Raw genomic sequence first — 27,763 nt, forward strand, 5'->3', positions numbered from 1 at the left:
CATGATGACAAGCTGCTTGCTTGTAAATAATTTTGTAACTCGTTGCAAATTTAGTGCCTGGAGCAGAGAGCTCTGACTTGGTTGGCGTAGTGCCTTGCTTTTGAACACAGGTCTGTAGCAGTCAGGATGCAAAAAGAACTGGCTCTTCCTTTTTCATATGCTCTCTGGCCGCAGGTTTTACAGCTCTCTTGGAACGAGACGCTTAACTATTAGTACTGTAATTAGGGAAATGCTGAACCTCTCATTTTTCTTAGGCAAATAAACTAAAGCTTTTAGCTAAACAAATGAGTATTAAGGTTTTCCTGTAAGGTGAAAGTAAACTAGAGATTTTTTCCAGCGAGGCTTCCTATAATCTTTTGATTAGTATGAATGCATTAGAGTGCGGAAATGAGGCAAAATGGTCCAATAGATCGGATGATTATATTACCGGAGGCTATGGTAATGCAAACTAGTAGTAGAGACCCCAACTGAGGCTATGGCCCGGTTGTGCTAAGCTCTTTACATACATAGGCTAAGAGGCTAATAAGACACATGGTGTGACAAAAATATTATCCCCATTGTATTGATGGGGGAACTGAGGATATGTCTACACTGCAATTAAATACCTGCGGCTGGCTCATGCCAAGTGACTCAGGCTTGAAGGGCTTGAGCTAAGGGTCTGCTTAATTGCAGTGTAGACTTTCAGGCTCTGGCTGCAGCCCAAGCTCTGGGACCCTTCCACCTCGCAGGTTCCATCCTCAGCCTGAACAGCTATGCCATTATTGAGCAGCCCCTTAGTCCAAGCCCCATGAGCCTGGGCCAGCTGTGGGTTTTTAATTGCACTGTAGACCTACCCGGAGAGGCAGTGAGATGAAGTGGCTGGCCCAGGGTCACAGAGGCTGTGTGTGAGCAAATCTCCAGAGTCTCCGTTCAAGAGGCTCTCTAAGATATAGGCCTGGGAGTTGGGAGATGTGGGGTGAAATCTTGGCCCCCATGAAGTCAGTGAGACTTTTGCCATTGATTATTTTAGGGGCATGATTTCACTCTTGGATTCTACTCTTGGCTTTATCACTGACTGTCACCTTGGGCAAGTCCCTTAACCTCACTTCCCCTACTTGTAAAAACCAGAGACAATATTTGTCCCCTTTGCAAAGCATTTTGGGATCTACCTGCAAGAATGCTTTATAAGTGCTCTATTATTATTTATTATAACATTGGATAAATAAAATAAGAATGAATTTACTTGAGCAGATTTTAATGGGCATGCTTGCACACCTTCTAAATAAGTGTCCTGGTGGTGGTGGGAAATATTTATCCAATACTTGCCAGTTAGGGATTTCTTTGTGGAAATGCTTAACATTGCATAGTTCCAGTTTTGATGGAATGGGTTGGTTTTTTTTGTTTATCAAATTGTTGTGCAACTTTGCATCAAGCACTAAGTTATCTGAGGTTGGAACAGTTTGAAATTCCAAAAAAGTGGTTGGTTTTTGGAAGTGCCCTTCTGCATTTGTTTTTCATGCAAGCAGGGAAGTTGTCACTTATATTTCTAAATTATTACATCCTTAGGCAGTCCTGCCAGCCTGTCTGTTTTCGGTGAAGGTGTCTCCACTCATAGAAAAAATTAGTGACCACAAGGATTTCAAGAAGCTCCTCAGGACACGGAATAACGTATTAGTGCTCTATTCCAAATCTGGTGAGTTCTCCTTTTGCTTTTGACTGTTCTTTGTACCTGATGAACTAATTTGTGAGCCCCATGGTGCTTATTTAAGTGCCTAAATGCAGACTCCCATGTTTGGCCCCCATTTTTTAAAATGTTGGCCAGTGTCGTCTTATTTTCCTGTACAGTGATGAGCAAGCTCTTGGTGCTCGATATGTAATAGCAGTAATGCACAGTTGTAATTTAGTAGTTAGAGCAAAGGCCTGGGAATCAGGACTCCTAGGTTCTGTTCCCAGCTCTGTTGCTTACTCCCTCTGTGACCTTGGATAGGACACTTCATTTCTCTATGGCTTTGTTTACCAACTGGCAAAAATGGTCACTATAATATCTATCAGTAAGGCTATGTTTTAGTCACGGGTATTTTTAGTAAAAGTCATGGAAGGGTCACGGACAGTAAACAAAAATTCACGGCCTGTGACCTGTCCATTACTTGTACTGCACACCTGACTGAAACTTGGGTGCTCTGGGGCAGGGGGCGGCCCAGAGGCGGCACGGGTGCTCTGGGGGTGGGTGGTGGCATGCGGCCTGGGACCCCCGCTGCTGCTGCTGGGGGAAGGGGCGGGGAGGCTGGCAGGCTCCCTACCTGGCTCCACACAGCTCCTGGAAGTGGCTGGCGTGTTCCTGCGGCCCCTACCTAGGCGGACTCGGAGGCGCAGCCAGGGGGACTCCGCATGCTGCCCCCGCCCCGAGCGCCTGCTCCGCAGCACCCATTGGCCGGGAACTGCAGCCAGTAGGAGCTGTGGAGGAGGTGCCTGTAAGTGGAGGCAGCTCAGAGAGCTGCCTGGCCACGCCTAGGAGTCGGGGAAGGTAAGCGCCGCCCAGTGCCCTCACCCTCTCCCGCACCCCACACCCAACCCCCTGCCTCAGCCCTGAGCCCCCTTCCGTTCCCAAACTCCTGCTGGTGTGGGAGGGGTGCGGTGTCCTGAGACTGGCCCAGCAGTGGTTGGTGTGGCTGGCCTGGGGGTTGCCTGAGCTGCTCAGGTGGCCCCCAGGCCGCAGCAGAAGTCACAGAGGTTCCAGAAAGTTACAGAGTCCGTGGCTCTTGTGACAGACTCACAGCCTTATCTGTCAGACACACGTATTTCTAATGTGCCTGTCGCCATAATATGTAAGTACCAACCTCAGGGTGATGCATTGTAAGGCAGAATGAATGAATGTTTAGAATACCAAAATACAGCCATTTGTACCACTAACACCTTTGGATTTTCTATGGTTGCCTCTTGTGTTGCTCCCCCATCTCCTTCATCTCATACCATGTCACTTGTGGGTCCCTATAAGATCTTTTCACTGTCTTCTACCAATCTTATTCAAACTCTCCATCCTCCCCTTTAAGGCTGTTCAATCTTATGTACCTCTTTAATCTTATTTCCTCTTGCTCCTTACCCTTCTGCTTTACTTCCTTTTCCTGTTTGTGCCTTTGCATCTTCTTTTGTGCTGCTCCCCAACCTTGGAACAGTCTTCCACTTCTTGGTATGTACCTGCTCTGTCTCTCCCGTGCCTCTTAGTTAAAACCAGCGTCTTCCATGAATTCTCCCCTGCTGATCTTCTCACCAGAGATGTCCCCTCTGAATCCATAACTGAAATCTTGTCCTGTGTCTTTCTGTCATCAGACATTGATTGCAAGTTCTTTTGGACAGCAGTACTGTCTGGCTCCGTGTGTCATAAAGTACTGGGTATATTTATGGTGCCAGGTGAAAGAAACAGTGCTTTGAGATCCTTAGGGAAATGCAAAATGCTCTTACTGTCATGGATTTGATATTCATTTAGCCAGCACACATGGGAACTGCTGATTAACTGTGAAGTGAGATCAAAACAGTCTCTTTAATGCTGCTGCTTCTCCCGCTCCAGTCCCTGCAAGTACAGTAAGGAAAAGGAAGCAGCCAGGAAATGTTATTTTTTAATATTAATATCTTTTGAGCTGTGCTTAGTGAAATGGACCCAAATTCTGTTCTCTGTTACATTGGTGTAAATCATCTAACCCCATTGACTTCAGTGGAGTTACTCCAAATTTACATTCCTGCAACTGAAAGCAGAATTTGGACTCTTCATATGGTGTTCCAGTGTTCTTTCTCCAAAAGAACTATTGTTGATAGAATTCTCCTGTTTGCTAAAGTGCAGATGCTTGGGGGAATTAACTTTATTTCTGAGGGTTGGTGGGGTGGGGGTGGGGTTATGCTGAAATTGGCACATATGCAACATGTGACTTAAATACTGTTAAAATATTTATATGTTTGGTATAATGGGAAAGTGCTCGGACTTGGCCAAAAATTTCTTTGGAACAGATTCAAAGTGAAAATCATAAATCGGGTTTCTAACATTTTTCCATTCGAAAAGAAATTTGTTAAAAAGTGAGCCAACTGTATTGTTCAGCTTTTTAAAAGGCTTCCCCACCCTCCCGGCTTAACACTGTTAGTGGTGGTCGCTTTCATTTTTAGTAGTACAATCGCAGCACTTCAGCACAGACATTTGTCAAATAAATGTCGCCCTATGGGCACACTTCAAAAGTCATGTTCTCGCTCTCTTTTTTTTAAATTTAATTGGCTGGATTTAACAATGTAAAGCATTGCACTGAGAGCTATCTGGGGGATTAACATTTCCTAGAGTGGTGATCCTTATACGCAATTAAAAAATCTCTCGCTTAGCTGCTGTCCTGTAAAAAGTCGTTGGGCACTATTCTAATTCCAGATACGCACCACGTATCTGTGTTGAGATTCTGGCCAACTGCCGGTCATATTGCTGGTGAGAAGGGTTAAAATATCATATGGTGTTCAAGCAAGCGCTACCTAATATTCCTGGTACGTGCAGAAAACTAATTGATCATGAGGGATGCACCCACCTGCGGTATATGCTTATTCCATGCTAACAGATGCTTTCCCCAACCGTTGTTGCAGTCCGTGGAGGGAACCTCCTCCACGTTCTCTTCTAGTATTTCCCAGTTTGAAATGCTTTCCTGGCACGGATTTGGTGATTTGAGTATATTTAGGCTTGAAAGGATTAGGTTTTTATACGTAAATGTTTTGTTAAGATTGATTTCACCGTATAAACAAATGAAAAAATATTTCCATCAATAATCGTTGAAATTTACAGGTAGGCAGAGGAAGAAAAATGCTGCTTGAGAACTTATTAAAATTTGATTAAAGGATATTTTCTTTGTGTATTTTGACATGTAATGTTGACCCCTCTCCCATAATTTCATGGCCTGTCTTTTGCTGTGTCTCCCCCACCCCCTTCAGAGGGGAATGCAGTATGAAAGCTCTCCTCTCCTCCCTCATTGGTAGGGTGACCAGATAGCAAGTAAAGCCATAAAAAGTTGAAAAAATGCTTTAAAATAAACATTGGTATTATCCCTTGAAATTATATTAAAAAAAAATCTAATTTGGCCAAGCCTAGGTATATTGCATTCTGTACTGTTTGGAGCAAATGCCAGTCACATGGGGATCAGTGTTCGGGGACTAGGATAGTTTCCTTAGTACTAGTTCCAGTGGGAGGAGTCCCTGACAGCATAGCTTCATTGAGCCCATGCTGCAGAGACATGGAGCAATGCTGGGGACCATGGAGCTGGTATACAGAGAAGGTGGTCCCTGTTACTTAGATTCCAAGATAACAGGTACTTTGTAAATGTCCTACATAGAACAAGAATGCTTTTTAAAAATTCAGCTGGTAAGCAGAAGAGGAATGTTCTTTGCAGCCCATGCCTCCTTATTAACCCAGCCAGCATCCCCATATGTACACTGAAGAAGGGAGAAAGAACCCTCTTATGAGAACCCTTGGGGCAGAAGTGCTGCTGTTTAAAACTACCCTCTGGGAACTCTCAGGCCTTGGTTTGTCTAGGAAACATGTTGGCTTCTTTTTTTTAGATCAAAGTAGCTAACCCCCTTTGAAGTGACCTTCAACTCTTAGTGTAGGCAAAGTTCAAGGCCTTAGTAATTGAGTTAGCTGGTAACAGATGGCCCTAGTGAAGAGTCAAAGGTGGAACCTTACCACCATCAGCAGAGCTTCCAGTCTTGCTAGTTGATTGGTGTAGGCGAGTGAGTCTGTTCATGGGGATTAGCTTGTGGGGTCAGGCCCTAAACTGGTGGGATGTGGTAGGCTTGTTGGTAGTTTTTTTGTTTGCTGAGGAGCCAGTAATGGGCGCTCATGTGGTTTTGATGGTTCCATTAACATTATGTTTTACAGTGGAGCAGCTGATTTCTTTTAATACCAAAGAAGTTTTTTGAGTCTAGAACAGTTTTTATTGTAGTGGGTTTAAGAAGTCAGATATTGGGTTGAAAATAAAAATGCTTCTTAGGCTTCCCTCCTTAAATTTTTTTCTGATTATAGTTAATAACATTTTACACTTATAATAGTGCTTTGGGGGTATTTTGGAATGAAAGTGCTTTATAAAATCTAAACATATTTTTTGCAATGCTGTGCCATATCTATCTTTGGAACTTCAAATGCAGCCACTTCTAGGGTTAAAATGATAAGTCCCCCTTTACCATAGTATTTGAGCATCTCTTTAATGTATTAATCCTCCCAACATCCCTGTGAGTTAGCAAAGTGCTATTATTCCCATTTTACAGAAGGGGAGCAGAGCGGCTAAGTGGCTTGCCAAAGGTCACATAGGAAGTGTCTAGTGGAGCAAGGAATCGAACCTCTGTCTCCCAGATCTTTCGCTAATGCTCTAACCACTAGACTGTCTTTCCAAGGCAAACCACTGAGTGCACAGCTGTAGGGAGAAGGAGGTGGGAGAAAGAAAGTGGGCCAAGATACTGAAGTCTGTGGTAGAATGCATGACATACCCCCAGAAATGTAGGCAGCGATGCATGCTGTAGGTATAAATGTTCAGGGTATCAACGTTCCTTTCAAATTGCACAAGCTTTACTGATTCCTCTTACAAATGAGACTCTAGGAAAAATGTTCTCTCTGTGCTTTGGGCAAAAGATTGCAATTGCTGTATCTGCTGATTGGATTAACACTGTTATTACTGTTGTTTTCAGCTGCCACTGCTGAAAGTCCACTCAGGTTACTGTCCGACGTGGCCCAGGCGGTGAAAGGACGAGGTACTATAGCCTGGATAGATTGTGGGTATGTGATGCACTGTTTTCTTTTTCCCCTTCCTCTCCAGCCTTATTTTGGTACTGCTGATTTACCTTTTCAATGGCTGTAAATCGATCACATCCTATAACGGAAAGCACTTTGTCATGAAGGGTAACCCTGTAATTGGAGTGGGCGTACCTTTTACACACCTCCCTGGTCTTCCTTTGGGATGTCTTGGGATAGTCTCTTCCCCACAGGTCTTGTCAGTTTCTCTCTGCCAGCATGTTCTTTTGTCATGAGCTGGGGACTCTGGAGCATGGTCTCTTGCTGTGTCTCCCGCACCCCCTTCAGAGGGGAATGCAACATGAAGGCTCTCCTCTCCTCCCTCTTTGGTAGGGTGACCAGATAGCAAGTATGAAAAATTGGGACTGGGGTTGGGAGTAATAGGTGCCTACATGAGAAAAAGCCCCAAATATCGGGCCTGTCCCTATAAAATCAGGACATCTGGTCACCCTATTCCTTGGCTCCTCATGGAAGAGATTGCAACACAGAAGACTCCATGAGATGGAAGAGAAATTGGGGTGTACTCTTAGACAGCGCACCCTCATCCACTGTGCTCCAGGGCTGGGAACCTAAAGCTTAGGCTGTTCTCTGCTGGAGGAGAGCAGCAGGCTCGGGGGATGTTAAATGTGCAGCAGTGAACAGGGGGACCTGCCTATGGTTGAAACAGAACTTCACAGTGGGTGCAGCACACCCCTGTGCAGAGGGACAGCCCCAAACCTATGCAACACTTGCATCGTATATTGAGGGTAACATAGCTGTGGTAGAACATGCAAACCTTGCACGATTTGTATAACTGCTTGGTTTGGAAGGGACCTGCTGTTACAGCATTTCACAAGAAGACTTATTTTAGAAACTTGCTCTCTCGCTTGTCGTTTCATGGCAGTTCTCAATGCAACATTGGGGAAACTTGTTTTTTTGTAAGTAGTCACTTATTTGAGGGGGAAGGAACAGGTGTGCGGTTTGCTTTGGTTCTAAGATCTGAAAGCCTCTACTGTGGTTCTGTTCATGATGCTGACAATAGCACAGTACAGGTGGTTTTAGTTTTCATATCCTGGTGTGTCTCTCTGTCTCTGCATCTTGAAAGCTATGCTTTTCTGCCTGCTGTTGACAGTGTCCACTTCCTGAACTTATAAGGGAACAGATTGCTGGCTCCCTTTCTAGGGACTGATATGCTGTTGTACAAGTAGATGCACTAGATTTAGCTCATCTATACACTCAAAGGGATTTTTCTAAAATTGCATTTTTAAATCCGGGCCCTTCCTCTTTGGTTAACCAGTAACGTTCATTGTGGGTCATTGTTTTCTCACAAAAGTTAATTCATCATTATTTTGCTATCCTGCCACCTCTAAACAAATCTTAACTAACAAGGGTCATGTTATGTCTTTCTTCTACGTTCTCGTTCTGTTGGGCTGGTTCAAGTGAATGTTCTGTCCTCCTTCCAGGAGATGGAGACGGTGGTTGAGATCGTTAGCGGGCATAAATTGAGGTAGCTCCATTGACATCAGTGGAACTGTATCAGTTTCCAACCTCTGAGGCTCTAACTCAGCAAATGGATTGTGAAGAAGAAAATGTAGTGGGGAAATGTGGCATATCTCTGAGGTCCCCTCTTCTGCCAAAAAGTGGTGTTGACAACTAAAACTTCACGGGCACTGCGGTCTAGTGAATAGGACACTGGACTAAAAGTCGGGAGGCCTGGGTTCTTTTCTCAGATCTGCTGCTGACCTGCTGTGAGACTTTGGGCAAGTCTCTTCACCTCTTTGTGACTTTGTTTCCCCTCTCACCCTTTCTCTTCCTTTTCTGATTTAGATTGTCACTGTGGGTCAGGAACTGTTGCTTACTGTGTGTATGGGTACGTTAATGGGAGTATTGCTATTGAGTTCAGTGGGATCAGAATCTGGCCCTTAATTTCCCTGTGTTGGGATGGGGGAACTCAAAGTTTTGATCTTTGTATTACAACAGGTTCTATTGACCTTAATTCCAATATCTTCCTCCCTCTGCTTTCCTTCTAAAAGGGTGTCACTTAAAACAAGCTTTCTTTATGAGTTACTCACAAGGAATATACTTTAAAGTCTCCTCTAGTTAATACTTTAATTTACTTTATAATGTGTGGCACTTACAGTGCCTTTCATCAGGTCAGAGCACAGTTCTGTAAAAATATAATGAGTTAAACCACATCACCAATGTGAGGGGGGCAAGTATTGTCCCCAGAGAAGTGAAATGACTTGCTGAAAGTTGTACCGTAAATCACTGGCAGAGCTGGGAATAGATCTCCTGGCTTCAAGATTGCTCCTTTAACCCGAGAGAATGATATTAGAACAGTAATTGAGTTCGCTAACAATGGAGACCATGTTGCAAACATGGCGCTGGTTGTAATCTGTCAGAGGGCCAAGCTACATTAGTGTTCAAAGGGTTCGGTTTGGGAAGAGACCTAAAAACCTTGGATGCTTTCCCCAGACATAATCAGAATTTTCAGAGGTCTCTTTCCCTGTCCCCTTACTCACAATGAGATACCTTAACAGAGATAGATGAACCAGCTGAGTGCTGGAGACAGAGTGAGGGAAGGCCAGGATGGTAGCCAGAGGAGTTCTGTTGCAGAGCCAAATTGGTTTGGTTTTGAGTCAAGTTTTGCTTGGTGGCTGATAGTTTTAAAGCCATGGAGAGCCCTCTGAAATCAATATATTCGTAGAGGATGGTGTATTATTTTTTTTGCTCTCAAAAGATTTTTCCAACCCATTGTCTCTTCCTTTCTGCAAGAGGCTGCAAACTACCGCTGGCTTCCCTCATTCCAGCCAGAAAGCGTGAAAGGTGTCTGTAGTGCCTTCTGTCGCTGACCACAAAGGCCTGTTTTCAGGAGTGCTGAACAGCTGAGCCCTACCAGAGCTGCTCAAGATACTCTCCCATTGCAGATTTTCTGTGATGCTTATTTGTGGTCTCGGCACTGAAACAACAAATGCACAGATGTAGGGATATTTACAGTGCGGGCTCAATTTGTTTTACAAATATTGATGAGAAACGGTTTGTTTGGCAGCAGTATTCTCCGCTCCCTTAAGCAGAGAATTCTGGCTTCAGTCTCCATGCCCTGCTGTAGTGAGCTCCCTTTGCTTTCGGATGTGTGCGTTGGCAAGGCTGTCATTCCTGCAGAGTCTTATTTGCTGTCTTCGGCTCGGCTCCCCGTGGGGACGACAGCGCTACCTCTTCTATTGGCCGTGCTCGCTGCTATCTCAAGGCACAGTGGTTTTTGCTCCTTTTTGCAGGAGAAAGCAAGAGTATATTGCGCCCCCGACAAAGCTTCTTGTTATTGATCTGTTGTTGAGCACTAGCTGAGCTCTCTCTGCTGTGTGAAATACGGAGGAAGATGCAGGCCTTGCCACCGGAAGTTTTCTGTCTAAATAACCTACTTTACATGTAAACCAGCTTCCCCACTCGTGGTTTTCCATGGGTCAAGCAAGAAATTAGGTTTGAGCTCTCCAGTGCTGACGGAAATAGAGCAGCCTCTGGAGGGCCAGGAAGACTTGGCTGTGCATAGACTCTAGGGGAAGAGTTGGTCGCTTGCCCAGTTAGCATGGAGAAAAGTTATTACAAGGATAGCCGAGTTCCTTCAGAATAGATGTGACTGGCTTCCCTGTGATGCTTTGGACACAGTTCTGCAATGTGCTGAGCACCTTCCTTTCCCAGGCCTCTGGGATTTATTCACGTGCATCAGTCCCTTGCTAGAGCAGGGCCCTATTGTAGATGGGCTCTGGGGCCTCTTAGCGCTTCGCAGCATAAGGCCTTTACTCAGCAGCTAGATTTGAAGCGATTCATATTGGCTTAAGCCCTGGCAGAAAGGAGCTGACCCCTAATAAGGGGGTGCTGGTGGAATTTGTCAAAATGTCAAAGTGAGGACTCTTGGTTCCTATCTGAGGTACTGTAGGTGGCTCGGTACATAATGAAACAGGAAGCGTTCAATTATGAATAAAACACCTGCAAACGATGTGACAAAAATACTTACATTTTATTTCAGCCTTTCCATGTTTTAATTAGGAAGCCCACACTGAGGCGTTTGATGTTGAATGAATTGCAGCGTGTGAGATGTCGGAATGTTGAATTAATGATGTCTGGTGAGATGCAGTCTTACGCGTGACATCTACTTTTTGCTGCTGTCTCTTTAAACAGAAAGCTCCCGTTATGTTTCAAGATCTAGTGCATCAGTTCTGGATTAGAAACTAAAAGCTAACTATATGAGGGTTCAGTAAACCTTCATATTGTATGTGGACGGGGAGAGCTGCTGGCAAGATAAGGTTTCTTATGAACTGCTCTGGTTTGGGCTCTAGCTCTCAGTGAGGCACCCTAAATACAAACTAAGACTCAGGAAGTGTAGTCTAATAGCTAGAGCAAGGAACTGGGAGTCAGGACTTCTGAGTTCTATTCCCAGCTCTGCCACTGACTGTTTATAATTTTGGGCAATTAACTTAAGTCTCCAAGCCTCAGTTTATCAGACAAATGGATAGATCAACACCTAACTCCCATGGATGTTGTAAGGCTTAAATAGTTAATTTTTATCAAGTGTTTGGAGATTTTTGAATGGCAAAAGTACAAAGTTAAAATAAGTATTACTTCTTATTGTACATTTAATGCGTCCAGATGCTAATGTGGTGGGCATACAAATCATCAAAAAGGGCTTGATATTTCGGTAAGAGTCTAGTTCAGCTTTCACAAATGCAGGCGTGGATCTGGCTGTAAGTTTGCAGGGGAACTGAAATGGGGAATAGAAAGCTTAACTTGTTTGAAAAGAGCGAATTATTTTCAACCCTTATTGTGACTGTAAAATAGGATATGTGGTTAAAATAGGGTGATTTAAGAGCTGTTTGTGGTGCAGCGTGAGGCTCCCCACTGTGTGCGTCTGATTGGCTTACTCTACCTAGTGGCCCTGCCACTGCAGATCTTCCATGTGCACAGCTCCCATTGTGCTCCCTGGAGTTCCATGTACTGAGAGGATGCAGGATTGGGGCTATGAATTGGTGATATGTATAATGGGTAAATCAAAAGAACTGTGTCACGTGTAATAGGACAGTTCTTTGGGCCCTTTGTAGCAAATGTTAGCATGGCCTTGCAGTGACAAGTATAAACTGTGAAATGATGTAAACTTATTTCTGTGTTGGAGTGTGATGGCAGAATCCCACTGTTGTTATACTGCTTGGGTTGAAGTTCCATCACTTGTTACTCGGCCCTGGTCTGCACAAGGACTTTAGGTCGAATTTAGCAGCGTTAAATCGATGTAAACCTGCACCCGTCCACACAATGAAGCCCTTTATTTCGACTTAAAGGGCTCTTAAAATCGATTTCCGTACTCCACCCCGACAAGTGGATTAGCGCTTAAATCGACGTTGCCAGCTCGAATTTGGGGTACTGTGGACACAATTCGATGGTATTGGCCTCCGGGAGCTATCCCAGAGTGCTCCATTATGACCGCTCTGGACAGCACTCTCAACTCGGATGCACTGGCCAGGTAGACAGGAAAAGAACCGCGAACTTTTGAATCTCATTTCCTGTTTGGCCAGCGTGGCAAGCTGCAGGTGACCATGCAGAGCTCATCAGCAGAGGTGACCATGATGGAGTCCCAGAATCGCAAAAGAGCTCCAGCATGGACCGAACGGGAGGTACGGGATCTGATCGCTGTTTGGGGAGAGGAATCCGTGCTATCAGAACTCCGTTCCAGTTTTCGAAATGCCAAAACCTTTGTCAAAATCTCCCAGGGCATGAAGGACAGAGGCCATAACAGGGACCCGAAGCAGTGCCGCGTGAAACTGAAGGAGCTGAGGCAAGCCTACCAGAAAACCAGAGAGGCGAACAGCCGCTCTGGGTCAGAGCCCCAAACATGCCGCTTCTATGATGATCTGCATGCCATTTTAGGGGGTTCAGCCACCACTACCCCAGCCGTGTTGTTTGACTCCTTCAATGGAGATGGAGGCAATACGGAAGCAGGTTTTGGGGACGAAGATGATGATGAGGAGGAGGAGGTTGTAGATAGCTCACAGCAAACAAGCGGAGAAACCGGTTTTCCCGACAGCCAGGAACTGTTTCTCACCCTAGACCTGGAGCCAGTACCCCCCGAACCCACCCAAGGCTGCCTCCTGGACCCAGCAGGCGGAGAAGGGACCTCTGGTGAGTGTACCTTTTAAAATACTATACATGGTTTAAAAGCAAGCATGTGAAAGGGTTACTTTGCCCTGGCATTTGCGGTTCTCCTAGATGTAGTCCTAAAGCCTTTGCAAAAGGTTTCTGGGGAGGGCAGCCTTATTGCGTCCTTCATGGTAGGACACTTTACCACTCCAGGCCAGTAACACGTACTCGGGAATCATTGTAGAACAAAGCATTGCAGTGTATGTTTGCTGGCATTCAAACAACATCCGTTCTTTATCTCTCTGTGTTATCCTCAGGAGAGTGAGATATAATTCATGGTCACCTGGTTGAAATAGAGTGCTTTTCTTCAGGGGACACTCAGAGGAGCCCATTCCTGCTGGGCTGTTTGCCTGTGGCTAAACAGAAATGTTCCCCGCTGTTAGCCACAGGGAGGGGGTAGTCACGCGGTGGGAGGAGGCAAAATGCCACCTTGTAACGAAAGCACATGTGCTATGTATGTAATGTTAACAGCAAGGTTTACTCTGAAAGAGTGTAGCCACTGTTTTATAAAATGTGTCTTTTTAAATACCGCTGTCCCTTTTTTTTTCTCCACCAGCTGCATGTGTTTCAATGATCACAGGATCTTCTCCTTCCAAGAGGCTAGTGAAGCTTAGAAAGAAAAAAAAAACGCACTTGCGATGAAATGTTCTCCGAGCTCATGCTGTCCTCCCACACTGACAGAGCACAGACGAATGCGTGGAGGCAAATAATGTCAGAGTGCAGGAAAGATCAAAATGACCGGGAGGAGAGGTGGCGGGCTGAAGAGAGTAAGTGGCGGGCTGAAGACAGGGCTGAAGCTCAAATGTGGCGGCAGCGTGATGAGAGGAGGCAGGATTCAATGCTGAGGCTGCTGCATGACCAAACCAGTATGCTCCAGTGTATGGCTGAGCTGCAGCAAAGGCAGCTGGAGCACAGACTGCCACTGCAGCCCCTCTGTAACCAACCGCCCTCCTCCCCAAGTTCCATAGCCTCCACACCCAGACGCCCAAGAACGCGGTGGGGGGGCCTCCGGCCAACCAGCCACTCCACCACAGAGGATTGCCCAAAAAAAAGAAGGCTGTCATTCAATAAATTTTAAAGTTGTAAACTTTTAAAGTGCTGTGCTTAAAGTGCTGTGTGGCATTTTCCTTCCCTCCTCCACCACCCCTCCTGGGCTACCTTGGTAGTCATCCCCCTATTTGTGTGATGAATGAATAAAGAATGCATGAATGTGAAGCAACAATGACTTTATTGCCTCTGCAAGCGGTGATTGAAGGGAGGAGGGGCGGGTGGTTAGCTTACAGGGAAATAGAGTGAACCAAGGGGCGGGGGGTTTCATCAAGGAGAAACAAACAGAACTTTCACACCGTAGCCTGGCCAGTCATGAAACTGGTTTTCAAAGCTTCTCTGATGCGTACCGCGCCCTCCTGTGCTCTTCTAACCGCCCTGGTGTCTGGCTGCGCGTAACCAGCAGCCAGGCGATTTGCCTCAACCTCCCACCCCGCCATAAACGTCTCCCCCTTACTCTCACAGATATTGTGGAGCACACAGCAAGCAGTAATAACAGTGGGAATATTGGTTTCGCTGAGGTCTAAGCGAGTCAGTAAACTGCGCCAGCGCGCCTTTAAACGTCCAAATGCACATTCTACCACCATTCTGCACTTGCTCAGCCTGTAGTTGAACAGCTCCTGACTACTGTCCAGGCTGCCTGCGTACGGCTTCATGAGCCATGGCATTAAGGGGTAGGCTGGGTCCCCAAGGATACATATAGGCATTTCAACATCCCCAACAGTTATTTTCTGGTCTGGGAATAAAGTCCCTTCCTGCAGCTTTTGAAACAGACCAGAGTTCCTGAAGATGCGAGCATCATGCACCTTTCCCGGCCATCCCACGTTGATGTTGGTGAAACGTCCCTTGTGATCCACCAGAGCTTGCAGCACTATCGAAAAGTTTATGTGGTTTATGTACTCGGCGGCTTGGTGCTCCGGTGCCAAGATAGGGATATGGGTTCCGTCTATAGCCCCACCACAGTTAGGGAATCCCATTGCAGCAAAGCCATCCACTATGACCTGCACATTTCCCAGGGTCACTACCCTTGATATCAGCAGATCTTTGATTGCGTGGGCTACTTGCATCACAGCAGCCCCCACAGTAGATTTGCCCACTCCAAATTGATTCCCAACTGACCGGTAGCTGTCTGGCATTGCAAGCTTCCACAGGGCTATCGCCACTCGCTTCTCAACTGTGAGGGCTGCTCTCATTTTGGTATTCATGCGCCTCAGGGCAGGGGAAAGCAAGTCACAAAGTTCCATGAAAGTGCCCTTACGCATGCGAAAGTTTCGCAGCCACTGGGAATCGTCCCAGACCTGCAACACTATGCGGTCCCACCAGTCTGTGCTTGTTTCCCGAGCCCAGAATCGGCGTTCCACAGCATGAACCTGCCCCATTAGCACCATGATGCATGCATTGGCAGGGCCCATGCTTTCAGAGAAATCTGTGTCCATGTCCTGATCACTCACGTGACCACGCTGACGTCGCCTCCTCGCCCGGTATCGCTTTGCCAGGTTCTGGTGCTGCATATACTGCTGGATAATGCGTGTGGTGTTTAATGTGCTCCTAATTGCCAAAGTGAGCTGAGCGGCCTCCATGCTTGCCTTGGTATGGCGTCCGCACAGAAAAAAGGCGTGGAACGATTGTCTGCCGTTGCTCTGACGGAGGGAGGGGCGACTGACGACACGGCTTACAGGGTTGGCTTCAGGGAGCTAAAATCAACAAAGGGGGTGCCTGTACATCAAGGAGTATTTCAGGCAGGACTTCACGGAGGGTTCCAATAAGAAATGGTGCACCTAAGTTATCGTTCTTATTGGAACAAGGAGGTTAGCCTGGCCTCTGATTGATACATGGCTAGATTTACCTCGCTGCACCTTTTCTGTGAGTGACTGCAGAGTGACCTAGAGGAATGAGTCCCCTAGACAGGGGAGGAGGCAAATGAGTACAAAACAAATCTGGTCTATTTCTTGTTTTGACCCACTCCATCTATCTTTTACATCTTTGGCTGGCAGCAGACAGTGCAGAACATGCCATCCACATCTCATGGCTGCTCGGCAGAAGATGGTACAGTACGACTGCTAGCAGTCCGTATCGCCTGCCGGCTCACCATAAGACGGTTCAATAGGACTGACTGCAGGACTAAAGAGAATGACCTGGTCAAGTCACTCCAAATTTAGTCCCTGCGCCCATGTCTGCCCAGGCGCTCCCAGCCGACGTGGCCAGGAGCACCTCGGACATGACGATGACGGCTACCAGTCGTACTGTACCGTCTGCTGCCACAAGGCAAGGGGTTGCTGCTACTGTGTAGCAATGCCGTACCGCGTCTGCCAGCACCCAGGAGACATAGGGTGACGGTTACCTGAGCGGGCTCCATGCTTGCAGTGGTATGGCGTCTGCACAGGTAACTCAGGAAAAAAGGCGCGAAATGATTGTCTGCCCTTGCTTTCACGGAGGGAGGGAGGGAACGGGGGCCTGATGATATGTACCCAGAACCACCCGCGACAATGTTTTAGCCCCATCAGGCATTGGGATCTCAACCCAGAATTCCAATGGGCAGCGGAGACTGTGGGAACTGTGGGATAGCTCCCCACAGTGCAATGCTCCGGAAGTCGACTCTAGCCTCGGTACTGTGGAAGCGCTCCGCCGAGTTAATGCACTTAATGCACTTAGAGCATTTTCTGTGGGGACACACACACTCGAATATATAAAACCGATTTCTAAAAAACCGACTTCTATAAATTCGACCTTATTCCGTAGTGTAGACATACCCTCAGATAGCTTTGGCCTAAACAAAGGAAAACCCAACCCCAGCTTGCAAAGCGCTGGAAAGCACTGAGATCTGGTTTGGAAGGTAACCAATCATTCTCAGATTAGTTTGCAATAGATGGGGCAGATCTAGATTGCATCTGGGTGGAGAGGGAAGGGATGGGTGGAATGTGGCAAATGGGCAGGAGAGCAAATCAGTTGGAATTGAGTGGGGGCGGGGGATTAAGGAAGGGAAATAGGTTATTTGGGAGATGTGGTCAGGAAGACGTGGCAAAGGGTCTCTAGAGAACCTTTACACTCTAAAATGATATTCACAACACTGATGCCTCTTTCTGCCCCAAATTCCTACCCACAAGAAAAGAGGAAACAAATAAAATCTTCTAAAAAGAAAAAATGAAAGAGCCAAGCTCCCTTCCCCAACCAGTGCTGTGACTTTGAAAACGGACAGGTGCCAAGAACTCCATAAAGTCCACCATGAACTTTGCTATCCCTGTTGATCGTACATAAAAGGTGCTCTGATGCTACCATGTTGGGTGGCAATATGAGACTAAGATAGATGGAGAGATAGAAGTGGGAATTGTGTAAGAATGTTTGCAGGTCTCCTTTTAGTACACTAGTACAGTGGCTAAATGCTGGCATTCTGCCAAACAGTCTTTGGAGGACACTTACGAGTAGCCTGGGGTATTTTGGACTTGTGGCTCTCCTGCCCTATTTGTATAACTGGGTATTTGAATTTGGTATCCCCATCTGATTTAGCTTCTTCTGGAATCCCAGGAATTTGTCTGCTGCTCTGTGATAACATTTTTGGTTTAGTATCATTTTCCCAATTATGGAAATTGGTTTTAAAAACCAAACCCAAACAAGTGCATATTGCTTTGGCTTTGAGTAACATCCTTCATCAAACACACACGGTGCTTTTTAACGTAGGTCCCAAACAGAAACAAAGCTGTTTGTGTGGGTCCCATCTGCTTTCACAGTGCATGTACTCAGATTTAGCACATCCAGACTGTTTGTTCGTTAGGGAAATGCCATCTGGCCTAAGATGCCTTGCTCTTGGGTTGGTCTTAATCCCACCTTCCTGCTTCCATGTCATATACCTCAGTCCTGCCTACCTCCTCCAGAAATGGGTGTAGGTGGCTGATGAATGCCTTTGTAAGATGTTGCTCTCCTTCCCTTCCGATATCATATTGTATTTGTTAGCTGTTGGGTGAAATAGTTCTCTCTGACTTTCCCATTTCCTAATGTTTTGAATACAGAATGTTTTTGTAGGGTCTGTAGTAAATTAATTAGTTTAATTACTGGGGTTGGAAGAGAGGGACTTTTAAGAGTCTAAAATCCATCTCAGTTTTTGTGACTGAAAGTGGAAATAAGAGCTGGTCAAAAATGGGATGCAAATTTATTTTATCTATTTATTGCATTTTGCCCCCCCATTTATTTATTTTATTTACAGTGTAGACATACCCTGTATTGCCTCTGCTCCTTAAATCTTTTAGTCTTTAAGGTGCCACCGGACTCATCGCTGTTTTTCTGCTACCTACAGCACCCATTGTAAACATTTCTCACTCATTGGGAATAGCTCCACTGTAAGAATATAAGCTATTTTATAATTATACTATTCCTTTAGATTGGGCAAAGGAGCAGGCTTGTCATCAGTGGATTTCAGCATGGTGAGTCGGCTCAGCCTTTGGGCTGCTAGATGTAAAACTCTTCAAGCCCTGGTGTATTCTATTAGTTCAGAAGAATTATGAGAGCATCTAACTAACAACTACTGGAATGCATGCGCATAAGGGGCAGCGCTCAGATCGTGCGTTCAACCTTCCCATTTGTTTTCTGATTATCTGAATTGCCGATTAACTGCGGAATGTTAACATTCATGTTATTTGCTAAAATTGAATAAACATAACCTCCGTTTTCTTGCATTTAGTGCTTAATAATCCACTTTAAACATTCTCTAGATAACTCTCCCAGTTCATCGAATACATGTGCAAAGCCGCAACCAAAGAATAATACATTATATAACAGCTTCTGTGTATATGTGGATGATATTACCTAGAAGTATTTTAATATATATTTAATTCTAATGTGAATTCAAACATATACTTATCGCCTTCTGTTGATCACAACATTGTTACCATAATTTGGAATCTCCTAGGCCAAGATCCAACAGTTTAGATGGAGTCTAGTAGAATTTACAATGAGAGGGGTGCTTTTTTTTAAAGAAGAAATGACGCTTGCTTGCTTTCTGCACAGCCTTTGATTGCTTTTTTTAATATCTCCGTTTTATTTCGATGCGGGTTTGTGTGTTGCTATCCCACCTTATTAATTCGGAACTCCAAGGAAAATACCATTCATTATAACATTGTGGCTTTCTGCAGAGCTGGAAGATCATGGTGTATAAATGGTTCTTTTCCTCCTCTTGATTGTTGGTGTGTGAAGACACCTGCATTAGCTTTATCTTGGGGTGCTTGTTTTTTTGGTTAAAGATACTTTTGCTGTTACAATCTCCCGAGCTTCAGTTTTGGAAAACGTTCTATCCCCCTCCTCCCCATTTTGTTTGTATAGGTTCTTTGGCTTTCTAATTGACTAGAGGGTCGACAGAATCATTTTTACTGGAAGGCTGGTGGTGCTGGTTTTCTACAGCATATAAATTGCTGCCTCTCTCATTCGCATCACGTTTCAGGGGAATGTTCAGAATAGAGAACTATGATGCATTGTGGGTCTCTGATGGAGGAGTTTTGCTGTCTTTTGGGCGAGCCCCAAAATCCACAGGAGACCCTGGATTCTTGTAGATCTGCTAATCCCATTTCCGATTTTTACTTTCTGTGAAGCAATTTTTCCTTTGCAGTTCAAACCTCCCTGTCCCCAAAATAAAATCAAATCAAACCCTTTAACCATTGCGCAGCCCCTTGCTTGATTTCTGTCTGTTACAAGCAAACCTGTTGTTCTCTCTTCTCTTGTAAATTAATTTCCATGAAAAATGCAGCATCACACTATGGCAAATGTTATTTATAATAAAGGAACGAGTCCTTTTATTTTAAGCTTCCCGTGTTTAAAATTTTATCTCTGTCCTGCTGTCTGGGTCTTTGCCTGTTCTGTTCCACATAGGTTCTTATACTGCTCTTGTTGTCACAGTGTCTGAGTGCCTGTCCGAGTTGAGAGCGATGCACGCGCTTTCTGTCTGAGTGGCTGTAAGCCATTATCATCTAGTGGCTGCTTAGCACAGCTCTTTGGGGAAGAAGAGCTCTTGCAGCCAGGTTGACAGCTTCTGAGAAGTGATTCTACCCCCCCCACAACCGCTGCCCCATTTCAGATCTGTCTCAGGAGAGTGATACAGAAGGGCCTGGGATCATTACAGAATATCAGGATCCATATAAATGTGACATACTGTAAGCAGCACTAGTCGTGGCAGCTGCTACCTCAGACTAGGAAGTATTAATAATGATACACACACAAACCCCTCCCTACATCTGGGGTGAGATTGGCGGGAGGGGGTTGGTATGTCTTTTCTTTGATTGGCACGGTACACAAGCTGCTGTATTATAAATGCATTGTGTGGTTCTTGCTCTAGTGTAGGGAAGGCCTGGCTGGGATGATTTAACTGGGAATTGGTCCTGCTTCGAGCAGGGGGTTGGACTAGATGACCTTCTGGGGTCCCTTCCAACCCTTATATTCTATGATTCTATGATTCTAAGGTGATTGTAAGGCGTAGGTCAGAAATCACATGCTGCCTAAAACACATTGCTAATCAGTTGCGTTCAAAGTTTCTAAACGTCATAGTCACAAATATGACGCTGACTGGCAATGGCTTTTCATTTCAGAGGATGCATCTAAGAGTTGCTCTTGCAAGTATGTATGTTTTTGTTGAAATGGATTGTGAATGTCTCTGGCATCTGGGTAACGCTTTCAGTTGCTGCTTTGTTGGATCACAAGTGCGAGTGGATGTCTGGCTGGAGGTGCTAGCAGGATCTGAACTCCATGCATCGCCGGATGGCAACAAGCCAATGCACATAAAAGAAGAAAAGCAGGACAGAGCATGTATCTCTGAGAGCTCTGCAAAGGCTGTACACTGAGGTTGGGAACCCAGAAAAGTGACACCAGCAGGCTTTGGGAGATTACACAGAGCACAGCTTGGGCACCCCAACCTCAGAGAATGCTGGCTGCCTTCGAAGCTATTTGGCAGGACAAATCCAAGGGATGTTCCAAAACTCCACTTAACCTGGAGTTATAACTGGGTCTGTAGCATGCATGTTTTTCCTGGCTCGTTGTGGGGAAGTAGAAGCACTTAAAGAGAAGAGGCAAAAAGTGATCAGGAACACTGATGGCAGAAGGACAGTCCCGAATGATGATTTTCTTTGAGCATCTGAAGTGTATCTGAGAGGCATTGTGATCCAGTGAATCAGATGCTGGACTGGGTGTTAGAGACACTGGTTCTGTGTCCAGCTCTGGCATTGACCTGCTGTGTGAGCCTGGACAAGTCACTCCATCACTGTTTCTCTCTGATTCTCCCTGCCACTCAGTCTCTGTCTTGTCTGTTGAGATTGTAAACTCTTCAGGGGCGGGGCTGTCTGTCTGTCTGTCTACAAGGCCTAGCACACTGGGGCCCCAGTGTTGGCTGGGGCCTGTAGGTGCTGCTGTCGTATCAATAACCAGAACTGGCAAACAAAATGTAACAGGAAGGAGTCACTGAGCCAGATTTCAGATTGTGAGATATGGGTGCATGGTTCAGCTGGGCGTACATGGATATGCATATGTGGGAGCAAGCCAATGTTAATATAGGCAGAGTTATTGACCTTATTTAAAACAGTGCTTCCCAGACGTCTTTGTTAGCCACTTCTCTTATGCCTGGGACCACATCAGGTGCAGCTACAGACTTGTCTTGACCACAGAGCCCAGTGTTGACCCCAGAGCAAGCTACAACCAGGTGCTGGTGCTATGTGAAGATGATATGGCTCAGCCTGGCCACACAGTAGCATTGTTTTACTGTGGGCTATAGAAATGAACTTGTTCTTCACATAGAGTTTTGTCATATTCTAGAAGAGGGTTTGAAAAACTTCCCAGACCTTTGCTAGCCAGAAAGTGTCACTTTCTGGCCAGAAGCTGATGCAGGCATAGGGCTCCTTTGACTTCCTTGGTGAGAAGTCAAGGGTCAGCATTGTCTGAGGAGAGAAATCTCTAGAGGATTCTGGAAGTTGCGGTCCCTGAATTGAGCGAGAGGGGACATTAGCCAGCACATCACGTCTTGTCCTGCGGATTTCAGAATTTGCCAGGGGGATCTTAGACTTGCACCTGATGGGATGGTGATCAATAGCGCCGCCACCACCAGTCACTATATTCAAGTCAGTATCCAATTCAGCCTTGATTTCCTAGGTGTCTAAAAACCCTGCATGGGCTCGCTGCAGCCAAACTCCTGGACCTTGTCTTTCTGCTCCCCGTTATCTAGCAGTGGCCTCTCCTCTCTTCCTCCATGCAGCCTGGCCACAATTGGTGCAAGAGCCTTTTCCTTGCAACTCCTGGCATTGGGAACACCCTTCTGTATTTCTCTACCTCATTGACTTGCCATCCCTCTGGAAGTTGAGTTGAAAACATATCCCTTTCCTGCTCTTAGCTCACGGATCTTCACACAACCTCACCCAGGCAAAATGCCCTCACGCTGCCCCTAGAGTTCCACAGCCGCACATCTCCCTCAGGGGTTTCCACTGATTCCTCACCTGCACCTGGGCCAACTCCATTGCCTTTGTGGGGGGTGGGGGGGAGGTGAGCAATACAAAGCAGGTTTCCATGCAAGCTAATGTTGGCAGGGGCAGCATTGTCAGATGCCAGGAAGCTCGGTGGATATTCCCAAGGTGGCTTTCCATATGCCCTGTCCCTCCCCCAAACTATAGATCACTTAATGGCTTCTGTGGAGCCAGAGTGGTGGGAGGTGGTGAGATGGTACTACTTTGGTTCAGCTTCCTTTTCTCTGTTGGTATTTTCAGCAAGTTTCCTGTTGTGCCCACTCCTTTGGGAGGGGGATATTCTGGCCTCTGGTTTGGGCTAAACACAGGAGATAAAGCTGGATCATTTGTGGAACACACTGTAAATAAAGCTGTGGCCTCTTCCTTGTCAGCGGTGGTGTGACACTGAGCTACTGAGGTTAACATTTGTGCAGAAGTGGGCGGCATGAGGAAGTAGAGCAGTATTAATGTGGGCAGAGTTCATGACCTCATTACTTAAGCTAACATTTCTGAGATGTCTCTAGTAACCACTTCTCCTGAGCCTGGATCCTTATCTCTAATGTCTTATAAGTTTGGCAGTCAGTTTGGGAGTTGTGTGTGTGTGTGATTTTTTTTTTTTTTTTTTTTTTTAAACAAGCCCTGTACCGAACTTCCTTTCCACTTCAAACAGTATAATTAAATCGGAAGAGCTGGAGACCTAATTATCCTTTCCCATGTGAGAGGTGAAGCGCTTGTCATTAGAGAGAGGCTGCTGGCTGAAATCCAAAGGAGGTAAATCTCCTCAGAGCAGAGGCTGAATCTCTGTTGGTATTTACCGTTAAGAATAACGGCAGTTACCAAATGTATTGGAGAAGGTTACTATCAACAGACACCTTGCGGATTATTTTATTTTATGGCTTGCATGGAGATAAGCAGAAGGAGCAAAGATAAAAATAACTAGATTCAGCATTCCCGTCTCAGTGACTTGTTTGTTTTTTTGCCTCTTCCAAAGAAATATTAACGAAGCCTCTGCATGGTGCATTTGACATGCTGAAAGCTTGGCCTTGGAACCTGTGAAGCTATGACTCTGCAGTGATGCATGAAAAAATTACTGATGGAGATCTAAGCCTCATCTGTGCTGGGGATTTGCTGTGATCCAGCCATGGGTGTAGCTTGTTCAATGCAAACCCCCCAGTGTAGATAGGTGAAACTTTCGTGGCCTGGTGTACCTGTGCTGGAAACCAGGGTTAGAAACACCAGTGCAAATCATAGCTTTCCTTGTCTATACTAGTGGGTTTGCACCTGTGCATCTATACACATATGTGGGCAAGGCTTTAGAGGCTGGTTTTTGACCAGGTACCACCTGTTGTTTGTATTCCCATTGTTTAATAGATGCCCAAGTAAGTGTGGAGTTAGTTGGAATTGCATTGGGTTATCTTCATTACAGGTATTCGTAGGGCACCCATTTTAATACCTAGCCATCCCGTCCATCGGAGAACAATACTGTGTAGCACTTCTTCTCTGTAAATCTAAAGAACTTTTCAAAGGTAAGTCTCACTATCCCTATTTTCAAAAAGAAAAGGAGTACTTGTGGCACCTTAGAGACTAACCAATTTATTTGAGCATAGTCTCTAAGGTGCCACAAGTACTCCTTTTCTTTTTGCGAATACAGACTAACACGGCTGTTACTCTGAAACCTATCCCTATTTTACAAACAGCTCCCAAAGCCTCATTTTTCCTAAGTGACTTCCCCACAGTGAATCAGTGGCAGAGGTGGGAATGGAATCTATCTTTTGACTCCCATTCCAGTGTTCTGTTCAACAGACCAAGATAAACATTCCCAGCAGCAGAAAGCAAATATACAGCAACACTATCTGCAGATCCAAAGGTCTGTCTAGACGAGAGCTTGTGGCCTTACTGTAACTTGTGCTGTGTAGAGTTGCCAGCACCTTTGTACATGCTAAACTAGACACTCCACAAAATTTGTTCTAAGATGAAGCTGAGATGTAGGGTAAACCACAGTTGTATGTGTCCTGGAACTAACGTTTGCGGGGTGTCGAGAGTAGCATGTACAAAGGCATTAGCTAGCTCGTGTTAACTGGCAACCAGTTACTCCAATTACAACAGCAGCACAAGCTCTAGTCCAGATGGACCCTCTATGTCTCAGCTATAGTGTCCTGGTGAGAGTGAGTTTTGGATGCTAGGACTCTGAGAATGCCCTGTCATCGGCTCCCCTGAGCCTGGCCTGTGGGTCAGTTCACCGGAGCATCTTGGATGAGTGGAGGTGGCATGATAGGCCAGAGAGGGTGGGGAGATCTCCGATAGCTCGGCTTATGGTTATTTAAGGCTTTGTGGATGGTAAACAATATGTTGAATTGCATTCAGCTGATGTGCAGAGAGTGGAGCACAGGGTCCCATGCTGTCACTAGCTCACTTTGCTCATGAGATGGGCAGCCCTGTTTGGTACTGGCTGCAGCCTTAGAGTGCTGTCTGGTTGTAGTTCTACGGAGAGTGAATCACAGTAGTCCAGCCTGGAGGTAACAAAGGTGTTGCTGACCATAATGAGATCTGTATTGGAGAAGCAAGCATGCGATCTCTTGGTGTCTGAAGGTGAAGAATAGGGAAATCTGTTACTGGCCGTGATCTGTGAATCCAGGAGCGGATGTGAGTTTAGTAAGCCCCCAAGACTACAAGCTATTTTGATACTGAAAAATTGGGGGAATAGTTACAGACATGCTAATTTGGATCCACAGAATAACACTCTGATGTAGTTTTTCTATGTGTCAGTACTATTTTCTTTAACGTGATGCTATCTGTAAAGCGTGTTCAGAAATTGTCTGCACACAGAGTTTTTGCTCTTATCTGCAACACAGTGTTAATTTATTGTCCGTTGTTGCAGACAGACCATTATCCTGACAGTCTCGGTCACAAACACTGCGTTTATTGGGGCTCCTGGCAGCCATGGGGGATGTGTACGCTGGAACAAAACACCCACACCTGGCCCTTGTCAGCTGACTTGGGCTGCAGGGCTATAAAATTGCAGCGGAGATGAGCCCAAGCCCAGGCTCCGGGACCCTCCCACTTGCAGGGTCCCAGAGCTTGGGTTTCAGTCCAAGCCCAGACTTCAACACCGCGGAGCCCCCTGAGCCCGAGTCAGCTGACATGGGCTAGCAGCGGGTGTTTTATTGCAGTATAGACATACCCAATGCGTCTAGGCTTTCATAAGTGGCTCTAATTAGTGTAAATTTCAGCAACATTGACGGGCGCTCAGCGTTTTCATTTTCTAAATTGATTTATCAGTGCAAAAAGTACCAGCTGCCGGCTGCTGAGGAACAGGTTTCAAAGCCTTTTAATCTCGGTCTTTGTCTATGCAAAGAATAGCATTGCCGATGCAAATCCTCCTTTTCCCATGCCACCTGACCATTTTTGGCCTCTCTGCAAAATTCCTTCATTGGCTTTCTCTTGCCTTTCACATTCACGTCAACCTTTAAGGCTCCTTGCAACTCCACTCTGACCTTTGTGCGGAATTCAGGACAGCACTTAAGTATGTGCTTCAATGGGACTTGAGCACATGCTGAACTACTGTCCTGAACGGGGATGCTTTTCTGAATTACAGGTTTCAGAGTAGCAGCCGTGTTAGTCTGTATTCACAAAAAGAAAAGGAGTACTGGTGGCACCTTAAAGACTAACCGATTTATTTGAGCATAAGCTTTCGTGAGCTACAGCTCACTTCATCTGATGCTGTAGCTCACGAAAGCTTATGCTCAAATAAATCGGTTAGTCTCTAAGGTGCCACAAGTACTCCTTTTCTTTTTCCTGAATTAGCATCTACATCTGTATAATTTCTTCCCCTCTTGCCCCTTTGACTCAGCCTCTATCCCTTTCCCACTCTTGTCTTCACTGCCTGCCCCTTTTGCCTGGAATTCCCTTCTACCCAGATACAAAAAATTGATTTTAGTTCAAATCCCTTCCTGCAACACTGTTTGCTCGCGAATCCTGTCAATAAAGCTGTGGACACGTTCTTTGTGGAATCTCTCTTAGTCACCTGCACTGAACCCCTGCCTACACAGTAAAACATGTAGCAGCTAAACTCAGTTCTAAGAGAGAGGAATCTGGGCAGGAACTGCAATTATTGGTCCCCATTTTATCACCCATGTACAAACTGTCAGAATCAGAGTTGGCTGCAGCAAGGTTCCCGTATGCTTGTAAACTTTGATAGAAAACACTGTTGCTCGAGATTTAAGTGAGTGACGTTCCTAAACTACCAGTAATCACAACAAAGCTGACGAGCAACCAGAGCTATGCATTTTATTTTAAATGTTGGACGCATTTTGATTGTTTTTTAACCATATATTTTCCTGTCTCTCTGTATTTTGCAGTGATGCAGAAAGCCGAAAAGTATGCAAGAAGATGAAAGCCGATCCTAATTCAAAGGAGAAAGGGGTGGAATTATTGCATTATAAGTGAGTATAGGCTTGGGATGAGATTTGCTGTTACTAATTGTTCAAGCTACTGTGTAACATCCACATGACGTTCGTTATTAGTTCTGTATTCTATAATACTGCACTTTAATACAGGGGCTTATTAGCTTGCCACTGTGCATTTGGACATTTAAAGCAGCCCAGGCCCCTATTCAACTAAGCATCCCAGCATGTGCCTACGTCTCATTAAAGGTGAATTTACTAAGGTATTGAATTTAATGGAATGTAATCACATGCTTACATGCTTTGCTGAATCAGGCCCTATATGAATAGAGGTATGAATCTGAGGGAGGCTGTGTGGCCTAGTGAATAGAGCACTGGACTGGGACCAGGAAGACCTATTTCTGGCTCTGCCACTGGCCTGCTGGGTGGCCTTGGGCAAGACACTTCCCGCCTCAGTTGCCCCATCTCAAATAATGCATACATCCTTTGCTCAGCACTTCGAGATCTTTTGATGAAAAGTGCTGCGTATTATTACGCGTAATAAGAGTGGCAATATTGCAAATGTAAGAGGTGCTGAGCAGCTGCGTCTCCGAAGATCATACCTTTAGTAAACGTTCTCATTAAGGGTTCGCAGAAGAAATTATTCACTTGAGAGCTTCCCCCCTTCCTTTTTTAAATTGCTTTGCTGTGCATTTCACACAGTTCTGTGATTTGAGTAGAATAATTTTATTCTGGATAACGAGATGCCAGGATAAACAGCTGTATGATTTCTAGCAACATTCCTGAAAGTTAACACTGTTTCCCACTCCTCATTCAACAGGGATGGTGCATTTCACACTGAATATAACCGAGCTGTCACACTGAAGGTAAATTTAAATATTTGATTTTTTTTTTGGCACTGGAAAGTGGGG

At 45.5% G+C, this 27,763-nt stretch overlaps 1 protein-coding gene across 1 annotated transcript in view; it reads left to right on the forward strand.

Annotated features, from left to right (window-relative positions):
• Positions 1-27,763, forward strand: part of PDIA5 (protein disulfide isomerase family A member 5) — a 136,639-nt gene that overhangs the window by 15,783 nt on the left and 93,093 nt on the right. The window contains exons 2-5 of the mRNA XM_048869818.2: positions 1,546-1,672; positions 6,676-6,763; positions 26,808-26,891; positions 27,673-27,718. Coding sequence (XP_048725775.2) covers positions 1,546-1,672; positions 6,676-6,763; positions 26,808-26,891; positions 27,673-27,718 — 345 coding nt within the window. The remainder of the gene's footprint in view (positions 1-1,545; positions 1,673-6,675; positions 6,764-26,807; positions 26,892-27,672; positions 27,719-27,763) is intronic.

The sequence above is a fragment of the Caretta caretta genome, chromosome 11, assembly GCF_965140235.1.
Source record: "Caretta caretta isolate rCarCar2 chromosome 11, rCarCar1.hap1, whole genome shotgun sequence".
NCBI lineage: Eukaryota > Metazoa > Chordata > Testudines > Cheloniidae > Caretta > Caretta caretta.